The 10,427-nt window shown below is 42.8% G+C and overlaps 1 protein-coding gene across 1 annotated transcript; it reads right to left on the reverse strand.

The window, feature by feature from the left end:
• Positions 1–1,077: 1,077 nt before the first annotated feature.
• On the reverse strand, positions 1,078–9,312 carry LOC107712495 (dual specificity protein phosphatase 7-like). The gene is made up of 3 exons (XM_016517766.1): positions 8,675–9,312; positions 6,921–7,349; positions 1,078–3,032 (listed from the first exon to the last, which is right to left on the reverse strand). Exons 1-3 carry the CDS (start codon positions 9,060–9,062, stop codon positions 2,722–2,724), a joined length of 1,128 nt encoding a protein of 375 aa, XP_016373252.1. The 5' UTR covers positions 9,063–9,312; the 3' UTR covers positions 1,078–2,721.
• Between the last annotated feature and the right edge of the window lie 1,115 nt (positions 9,313–10,427).

Below are 10,427 nucleotides of genomic sequence, written 5' to 3' on the forward strand. Positions count from 1 at the left end.
TTTTATAGCACTCTTGAAAGGGTGTTACGGGTGTATTTTACTGGACACAGTAAAAGAACGTTAAAAACAGCAGAAAGAACACACCAAGCCAGATCGGATAACCAAAAAATAATTCAATATTTATTTGCAGTACAAACAAGTCTTGTATTGGTTTTCATATACTATACAATACATGGGGACAATTTTATATCCTTCATAAACCAGAAAATTTAACCGCCCGGTTACCAAGCCCAGTATTATACACATATATAGATTGCATCTTTACAAAAAATGTATACAGCACATATAAAACAGCTCTTTGACATTTGAAGCTGTAACACGATGCTGACGCATTGTCAAATAAAAATCCCTGAAAATTCCTCGGTGAGGTAAGATATACATTTCCTTATTCGCTCATAGTTCCTGTGTGTCGATCTCTCTCGCTCTTACGGTTATTAGTCGCAGAACCGTTATGTAGCTACAAGAAACGTCCACAGAAAGCCTCGTTCCTGTGTTCCGGCAATGAGAAAAACATGAAAGATTTCTCTTTCCCATGGTTACAGATACAAACATTCCTCTACAAGAAGCAGCTCGAAATCAAGATGTACATGTCAATAAAGAAGCTGTGAAGCGAAGCGCCGTTCAGTCCCGGGGTGACTCGAGAGCGCAGTGATGTTATTGTGTCCGGATCGTTTCAAGCATGAAAAATAGTCGTCCGCAACGATATATGTGACCCTGGAGCACAAAACCAGTCATAAGGGTCAATTTCGATTTATGCATCATCTGAAAGCTAAATAAAAAAATCTTTCCATTGATGTATGGTTTGTTAGGATAGGACAATATTTGGCTGAGATACAACTATTTGAAAATCTGGAATCTGAGGGTGCAAAAAAATCTAAATATTGAGAAAATCATCTTTAAAGTTGTTCAAATTAAGTTCTTAGCAATGCATATTACTTTGTTGTAATAATAAATAATAAAGTTTTAATATATCTACGGTACGAAATTTACAAAATATCTTCATGGAACATGATCTTTACTTAATATCCTAATGATTTTTGGCATAAAAGAAAAAATGGATAATTTTGACTCATACAATGTATTGTTGGCTATTGCTACAAATATACCCCAGCGACTTAACACTGCTTTTGTGCTCCAGACTCAAGTTTATTAAGAGGACGACTGTTGCATATCTGCACAGGATGAATGTTACATACATACATATATACATATATATATATATATATATATATATATTGAGACATATGAAAAGGCCACAGGAATCAGTATATAGCACATATATTGTATATTACGGAAATCGAATCGGATGAAATGCGAGCGAGCGCCCAGCACCCAGCGTGAGATGCGCTCCAGACCCCCGGGGTGAAAAGCTGCCTCCGTTTCAAGCTATATCTCTGTGGATCTCTAGTATCAAAAGTAGAGGAGTCAAAAACCCGAGGCCATTTTCTAGAAAATACTGCAAAGGGTTGTTGAGTATATTGCAGAGTAACAAATACAACCTTGACTGACCCGTTAAAGAACATTAGTCGTCTATTATTATTACTACTACATATCGGTTTCTTTAAAAATGAACAAACGTCTTGGTAATACAACGATTTCTAAAGTGAGATACAAAGAGAGTATTGAACAGTCAGAGTAGGAAAGAATTAAAAAGGTTATATAAGGCCAGCTTAAAGCAACCCTGTTAACTCAAGCACTCGTCCACTCCGGTCCAGTCGCTCGTTCCCGCGGTCAGGAACGCCCTCGCTACACACTGTTTGCCACCCAAGAGCAGCAAGAGTAGTTAAAAAAAACAGTCCTCAACATTCGGTGACGTGCCGCGCCTCCAGAGGATTGCATGCTCAAATACATCGAGAGAATAGATATACTCTTACGTAGAACTTAATACAATACATTCATACTGTAATGAGAATCGCCAAGGCCAGAAGGTGAGCGAGCCCGGAAGTCGGGACTCTTGGCTAGGACACAAACGTCGATCTGTCGTTTGCAGTTAAGGAACAATGAGCTTTAAGTGCGCGCGTCGTCCCGAGCGTCACAGCCTAGGACTGGCAGCTCCGCGGGACCTCTGAATGTCTCTTTCTGTGCGTGTTGGAGTACCGCTTTTAAGTGCCAAGAAGTGAAAGGCTTTGCCACTGTGCAAAACGCATTAGGTCATTGCAAACGTAGAGCGGGAGAGAGAGAAAATAAAGAGGGGGAGGGCTCGCAATGTTTGTGTGGGTTCGGTCACCGACACCGTCACTACTTTGGACAACATGGTTCTGTGCATTTCGTCCGAGTGAGGAAACAGATAGAGAAACAGACAGACTGCATGTACTGGTCATGCCTCCATCATGCCACTTCGGTCTTTGCTCGGAGAAAAAAAAAACAATCCAAGCCTACATTCTCCTCCGGTCAGAAAAGCTAAATCCCAGACGGTACGTTGGCACCCTTCGAGAGGGGAGGCTGAGGGCATCGCACGGCCGTCAAAGCTTCCTTCTCTGCGAGCGAAGCGCTGTGCAAAAGTCTCGCGATTCTTCTCGTGTATCAAAAAAAGAACAGTCTGTTCTATGAAGGCAAGAAAAGCTGCATTAAAATCCACCGGAGGGCTTGAGAGGCCCGTGTGCTTAACCACCCTCCCTTCGCCGCGGCTGCTGGCCTGTCCTCCAGGTCTAAAGCTCCCCTGGAGACAGGAGACAAACATTCAAAGGGTGGCTGCTCCCACCCAGCATCCTCTGCTGGTCTTCATGTGGACTCCAGCGAGTCCAGCTGGAACATGTTGTGATTGGTGGGCGTGGTGAAGAAGAGCTGGTCGTTGGGCGTCGAGCGGTTGTCGCAGGGGCTGTTGAGCCCCAGTGTCCTCTCGAAGTCCAAAAGCTGCCCCATGAAGTTGAAGTTGGGCGAGATGTTGGACTTCTTGCGCTTGACGAAGTCGTAGGCGTCGTTGAGCGACAGGTTGAGCTTCTGCATCAGGTACGCCACCGTGACGGTGACCGAGCGACTGATGCCCGCTAGGCAGTGCACCAAGATGCCACACTTTTTGGAACGAGCTTCATCTGAGGAACAGAACACAAACAGACAAGCCTTGAGTGCTAAATCACACACACACACACACTACATGAATGAACTCCGCTTCAGTTTGAGAGCATAAAAAAACTCACATGCCCACATTTAATTACAAAATGAATGAGCGGAGGTCACGGTCACCGTGTGGATCAGCTTTAAGATGAACTAGAATGTTTAATAGATAGGTTTTAAGCTTAAATAGATGTTATGTTTAAAAGAGATGCATTTAGAGACGTTTTTGACAAGCCCATCAGCTTCAATGACACATTTCAAAAACTACTGGTCTGTGTACACATTCAAGGCCTGTTCACATCAAAACTAATGTTTGGTGCGTGAATTCAAATGAACCTTTTAATTTGAATGAACAGCTATCAATGCATCTGTTCAGACCATGCTGTCAATGCGACTGATTTTATTTTTTTAAGAGAGGTGTTCTAATCTCTTTCCCAATCGCACCGATAGAGTGGTCTTGGTTCTGGAAGTATTTTTTAAACCTTTGTTAAAATATTAAAAGCCATGAACCAAACCAGCTATGAGGTCAATCACAAGAACAGGCCCGTGTGAACAGGCCTGCCGACAAACACCTTTGGCTGTTGCGTTTCAGTTTTTTCACATTAGCATTGCTTTTTAAGCTTAAAGTCATGACGTCATCACTCAAGAACCAATGAGGTTTGATCCTGTGGACATGTGGTCAAATTTGGTTTGGTTTAAAAGCAAACCAAGGTTTAATTTTCACTCCGTTATCATATCGCCTCAGAAGCATTGGAGTTGTTCGGATCACATGTGTTACCTTCAGAGAGCTTGAAACCTTCAGATCACACTGACTTTAACTGTATGGACAAAGTCATACAGGTTTGAGATGACATGAGGGCGAGTAAATGATGACAATGTTCATTTTTGGGTGAACGATCCCTTTAAGAGATGTGTCTGATGTGAGTCTGTTGGACGCTGAACCAGTGCAATCACACAGGGCTTCCTGTACACCAATTAGTTGTTGGCTCTTGTAAGTAGTTAGGCCTAAATCCCAACTTCATAAGACGCAAAAACACAGCTCTACTGAGCTCCTGAAATGACTGATCACGACAGGCCGTGGCTGTGATCTGAAGTCTGCTTCAGTTAGGCCTTTGATAAGAGTGAGGCGCATTACAGCTTCAGTCAGTGGAGCCATGAGCGAGTCACACAACAGCACCATTACAAACACAGATCACATGAGAAACCCCTCTCTGAAGCTTTCTACTAGGTCTGATCCGTGAATGGGAAAAAGTACAGCTATACATTATTTAGTGCATCTGGTTTTGTGGGCCATTTCCTCGTCTCCGCTCGTGATGGATGTGGCCTGAACACTCAGAGTCCAGCTGAACAATGAGGTCACTTCCCCCAGAAACACTGGCCCCAACACGGAGACGTTTCTCCTGTACGCTTCTAAGCTTCAATTCATTCATGAAACGCAACGTACAGTATGTACAACACACACTGAGCTCTCCAGCCTTCGCTGTTTTTCATCTAAACGGGAAGTTCCTTTCAGCAAAGCTTCCTAATGTTCAACAGCTCAAGCAGCGGCTCAATTTACACAAACGATCACACGGAGAGTATGTTTACGCAGCAAAAGCGAAAGCGTTCACAGACCAAACAGCAGCGTCCAGCTGCATAACAGGATGTTGTGACAGTTTAGTGCACCAGTTTACCCTTCCGCTTCTCTCGTACCATCAGATAATGCATATTTAACGATTATTTCAGCCGACAATGAACCTCTGTCATCATGTACTCATCCTCATGTCGTACAGGTCAACACTTTCCCCTTTTGAGTGAACCATCCCTTTATTTCCATTCAGTTGCACGGTTAACTCATCTGTTGGATATTTCCCACACACACCATGGCAATTAAAATGCTAAGAATGAGCGGCAGAAACCAGAACAACAGGTTCCAGTCAAAAGCACACAGCCAAACTACTGTCACGCGAAAACACCTCCAGTGTGAATGGGAAATTATTTGGTAACACTTTCTATGAAGCCCGTATTTCTAATACATTATAAGAGCATTCATAAGGCATTATAATGAATGCATAATGTATTATAAAAAAAAAAACACCCTTATAATATGTTGTTTCATCTCATAAATAATCATAACAATTATAAAACTTAGTTGAGTTAACATGCAATAAACATCATTTTAAATCCACTTAATTTATAATGGATTATAAGCCTCTGTAGAGTATCTTACTGATATTACAATAAATATAGTTAAAATCAAATGTGCCATATTACACACTCATCTAAACAGATCTCTGATCTTACAGCTGTTTAAGAAAAAATATTTTTTATTTTTATTATTATTGTTGTTATTATTTGTGACCCTGGAGCACAAAACCAGTCATGAGGGTCAATTTTTCGAAATTGAGATTTATGCATCATCTGAAATCTGAATAAATGCGCTTTCCATTGATGTATGGTTTGTTAGGATCGGACAATATTTGGCTGAGATACAACTATTTGAAAATCTGGGTGGTCTTTGTCTGCTTTAAGTAAAGTAACAAGTGAACAACTGCAAGATATGAGACTTATAATATATCATAACTATGGGAAATATAATCCATTGTAAGTTAAGTGGATGCATCGTGTTCATTGTGTATTATAAATCATCATTAAACTCTTAAAAGCTATAACCACAAATAAATAAACATTATAACGCATTAAAACTTGTTATGATTACTCATGAGATGATACAACATATTATAAGGTTTTTATAATGCATTATTCATTCATTATAATACCTTAAGAATACTCTTATAATGTATTATAAATACGGGCTTCATAGAAAGTGTTATTATTTCAATTTGGTGTTTCAGTACATGATCACACAATCCTGCTGCCAAAGGTAAGCAAGCATTGAGCTCACACTCACGGCTTTAGCACAAAACACAGTGCACACCTTCAGCACTGAGTATAAAAGAGTATAAAGAGTATAAAAACTAACTGAAAGAGCCTTTGTAATGCAGATATAACCTCAGACTAGATGTTTTTAGGAAATGACTTCAGAAAGTGTCAACCGAGATCTGCCACAGACAGCACGTGTGGCTTCACCTGAAAAACACCGAGATCAAAACTAAGCCGTTTCCGTCCTCATTCATCTGGAGACTCGAGCTTTCAGCTCGCTTTTATTTCAATTTGGTGTTTCAGTACATGATCACACAATCCTGCTGCCAAAGGTAAGCAAGCATTGAGCTCACACTCACGGCTTTAGCACAAAACACAGTGCACACCTTCAGCACTGAGTATAAAAGAGTATAAAGAGTATAAAAACTAACTGAAAGAGCCTTTGTAATGCAGATATAACCTCAGACTAGATGTTTAGGAAATGTCTTCAGAAAGTGTCAACCGAGATCTGCCACAGACAGCACGTGTGGCTTCACCTGAAAAACACCGAGATCAAAACTAAACCGTTTCCGTCCTCATTCATCTGGAGACTCGAGCTTTCAGCTCGCTTTATTTTATTTTTTTTAACATTCAAAGCAAAAGACGAGGTGCGTGTGCTTTGTAGTTTGTGTGTGTGTCGCTCTCGATTCACGTTCACCATTAGCGGTGGCGCTCTGTGATCTATGGCCTACATCGATCACTTCTGTACAGCTCACTGAATCAATTATATCCACTTCCCCTGCTGCACCTTCCAGTAATGTTGTGCCCTTGTTTTACATCACCACGGGAAAGCTCATTTACTTGAGAGGTGTCTAGAGATGACTATCCAGTGCTGTTCTTCATGCAGACCACAGGTGAACATGAGCGCCTCGACAATGCCGCACGGTTTGATGACATTTAAGGTCATCGAAAATGAGAATTCGTGAAAATGCGAACGGAAGAGGTCCTGAACATGTGGAACTTACCGATGAAAGAAATGGCTTCAGGGAAAAACTGAGATAAGTTTTGGCTCCAGTGATCCGAGATGGGAATCTGCTTGTACTTGAACTCCCCGTCGTGCTCGAACATGTTGGGCAGGTTGGGAGTCACGTTCAGGATGTACTTGATGTTGTACTTGCCCAGAATGTCCAGGTTGGCAGAGTCTTTGGCACAGCCCAGGTAAAGATAGGGTAAGATCTGGACTGGGAATGCTGGTTGGTTACTGGGCAGCGGGCTGCCCTCGGACTCGGTGGCGCTGCCCGGTTCCCGGTCCGACTCGCCGTCAGAGCAGTCCGAACTGATGCGCAGGCCGCCGAGACCCAGCACGGACGCGGGAGGAGAGCTGCTCGGACAGGAGCAGTCCAGGTTCGTCTCGCAGTGCTCTGGGTATTCAGTCTGAAACTTGTTAAATCCTCCTAGAACACGCCAGATAACACACGCACTCATTAGTCAACAGCTCTTCAACGGATCACAATCTGACAAGAGTGCAAAACTACACACCGATCGTACATTCTAATAAAGCAATAAGCCCCGTGAAGCCGTGGTTTACAGTGAATTTATAACAGCTTGTTAGGTACGAGTGTCTAAAACCCCCTTAGCTGTTATAAATAGAATTACTAACACAGTCTGACGTAAACTGAAGTATCTGTGGCGAGATGTTATAGCATTCCTTACAGCTAATTCGTGTTTTAATGTTACTAGTACTCATTTTTAGTCACTAGGAATCCAAATAGCTTTAAATATATATATATATATATATATATTCCAAAGCTAACTAAATATCTATTTATGCCATATTGCAGCTGTTATTAGTTAGTGCAACCTAACATTGCACAGTTAACTGGTAACTTAAAATGGCATCATTAAAACTGGAACAGTTATAGACCCCAAAACAATCATTCGGACATTAATTTACCCTCATGCTCTTCCAAACCAGTATGACTGGGAATAAAAAACACTGACATTTCTCAAAATATCTTAACATCCCTCAGAGAAAAGGTTAGGAAGGACACGTGGCAGAGTAAATGAAGTGTTTTTGAGTATATCTGAACCACACAGATGCTCATAAAACTCCAATAGTTTTATCTAGGCATGACGCCTAGGAGCGAAGTGCATACTAGCAGCTAGTGAGCCACTGGAGCAGCTACTAGTCACCATCTCTGAGGAGTGCGCATCAAGCGCGCAGTGTGCAGCTGAATGGCGCTCATGACTGACAGCACGGTTTTGTGAATGGCGGCGAAAGCGAGAATTACAGCGCCAAACGCCATTTCCACGACAAAACGCGCGACATACGCGCATATCTGCACGAATATCGAAGGAGAGAGCGTTTATTTGTCGAAAAGAGCGAAAGTGCGTCGTGATCCAGTCGTTTGGCGGTTCATTCATGAATCGCTCGTTTTCCCTCTGAAACACAACATGGCGGAGCCATTTGAGGAAATTAATTGAAACACGTGTGTTTCTCTTTAAAAAAAAAAAAAAGGTCTGCAGTTAAATCACGGACAGAAACGGCCTGTTTTAAAGATATACATATTTCTCACATCGAGAATTAGCTCGTCTTTCGTAATCTAAACCACGCTGGATTCGGCGTTTCACCCAGTGAACTTTTTCATGCTTAATTCCCAGAGAAACTTGCATTTCAACTTCGAGGAGCGGGAGAGATTTAATCCGTTTGACACAGAGCGCCGTGGCTCCGCGCCGTCCCCGGTTATTCCCCGTACGTGCGCTTCGGCGGCGGTTTTACCTTCCAGGTAGAAGGCTTGGCATCCGTCGTCCCGCAGCTTGTGCATGAGGAGCCCGAGCACGGATCCCGCGGCCCCGCTCTCCTGCCAGTCCGCCGTCGCCTCGTCGTACAGCACCACCGTGTCCGTCTTACAGCGCTTGGCGAACCTCTCCTTGTCCTCGTTACTGGGGATGATGGAGCGGATGGGCAGGTTGCCCTTCTTCAGCCTCCGCAGCATGAGTCCCGGGATGGCCAGGTTGATGGCGGACTCGATGTGCGAGGACTCGAAGAGCTCGTGCGAGCGGCAGTCCAGCAGCAGCAGCGATCCGCCGCCGGTCTGCAGCTCGTCCTGCAGCCACTCCGCGCTTTTGCTCGACATCATCGCGCCGCTCCAGAGAGTGTTTTTCATGGGGAGAGAGGGCGAGGCTGCTGTGTGCGACGGAACGGGGGGAAAGACAGTCGGGCGCTGAGAAGAAGTTCCCCCGTGGGCACGGGCTCCGCTGCTTCACCAGCTCCCCGCGGCTCCGCTCCGCTCGGCGTCCATAAGAGGCTGCTGCTGCGGGGGGGCGATCCGTCAGATCCGGGCCAAACGCGCTGAACGTGTCGCGGCGCGAAGAGAGCAGCTCATGATCGCGGTCTGTCTGCTCTGCTCGTCATCTTCTGATGGCTGTTTGACAGGCGCTAATAAAACCCTCGCGTCACGCAGGTGGGCGGGGTCTGCGCTGGAGCATTTAAAGACGCAGCGCCTCTTATTTTCCCTCCCAAAACAATGGCGCTTAGGAATAGACGATGCCGCTTATTTTGTTTTTGATACCGATAGGATATTTATAAACTGAACTTTTAAATTACGAATTTATTAAATTACTAAGAGTAAAATGGGTAATGATATCCACTTAACTTTATATTTGTAACGCATTTTAACATTCAATACGCATTAATTGCAACTTATTAGGTTATATTTTTGTTTACACGTGGTTAAAATATGTCTACCGTTAGGGTTAACCATGGAAATCTACAAATACTATAGCTGAATTAGGTCACTTTAGTAAAACCACCATGGTTCATTTTCATAAGGTTGCATGCATAAAATGTAACCTTTTTATTCTGACAGTGTATGATTTATATTAACATTACAGAATAGAACATGATCAATATGAACTTTTAAAGTTCAATTTAAATAAATGTAATTGCACAAACTAAAGGCTACAATTTCAATTTGTTTATTAAATAACTCAAACATATGTTTTTTTCCTGTCCTCTGATAAGCATTGTTCTGGGCTGCTGTTCCCAAAAGCGTCAATGGTTTCTTATGATACTTTTGGGAAATTCACATGAATCAAGTCTTCTGAAGGGACACAATCACTTTGTTTTGAAAAGACAACTGACAGTGTCAGTTGTTGACAGACATACAGTCTTTAGATCACATTATTCCCACTGAAAGTCTTTTGTAAAGTCGTTCTGTCAGTCGAACAATCAATATATTACTTCATCCACTGAACGCATTGCACTTCAGTCCCTCACAGCCTCGTTTTCATTCCTGTCAGAAATTAAACGTGGCGGTACCCTGACTAAGGTCTGTTTCAACACCTGTGCCTCACTGCCTCACATTCATTTGTGAAAAAAATAAATGGGGAGCTTGAAAAATGAGAAGGATCAGTGACGTCAGCTGAAAAGGAAAATCATTTTACATACATCTGGACCAATGATGACTCATTCACAATAAGACTAAAAATAAATAGGGTGCATTTTGTAGGGTCCATTTCATGGTGACTTT

The sequence above is a fragment of the Sinocyclocheilus rhinocerous genome, unplaced genomic scaffold (assembly GCF_001515625.1).
Source record: "Sinocyclocheilus rhinocerous isolate Xijiao unplaced genomic scaffold, SAMN03320098_v1.1 scaffold2103, whole genome shotgun sequence".
In the NCBI taxonomy this organism is placed as follows: domain Eukaryota; kingdom Metazoa; phylum Chordata; class Actinopteri; order Cypriniformes; family Cyprinidae; genus Sinocyclocheilus; species Sinocyclocheilus rhinocerous.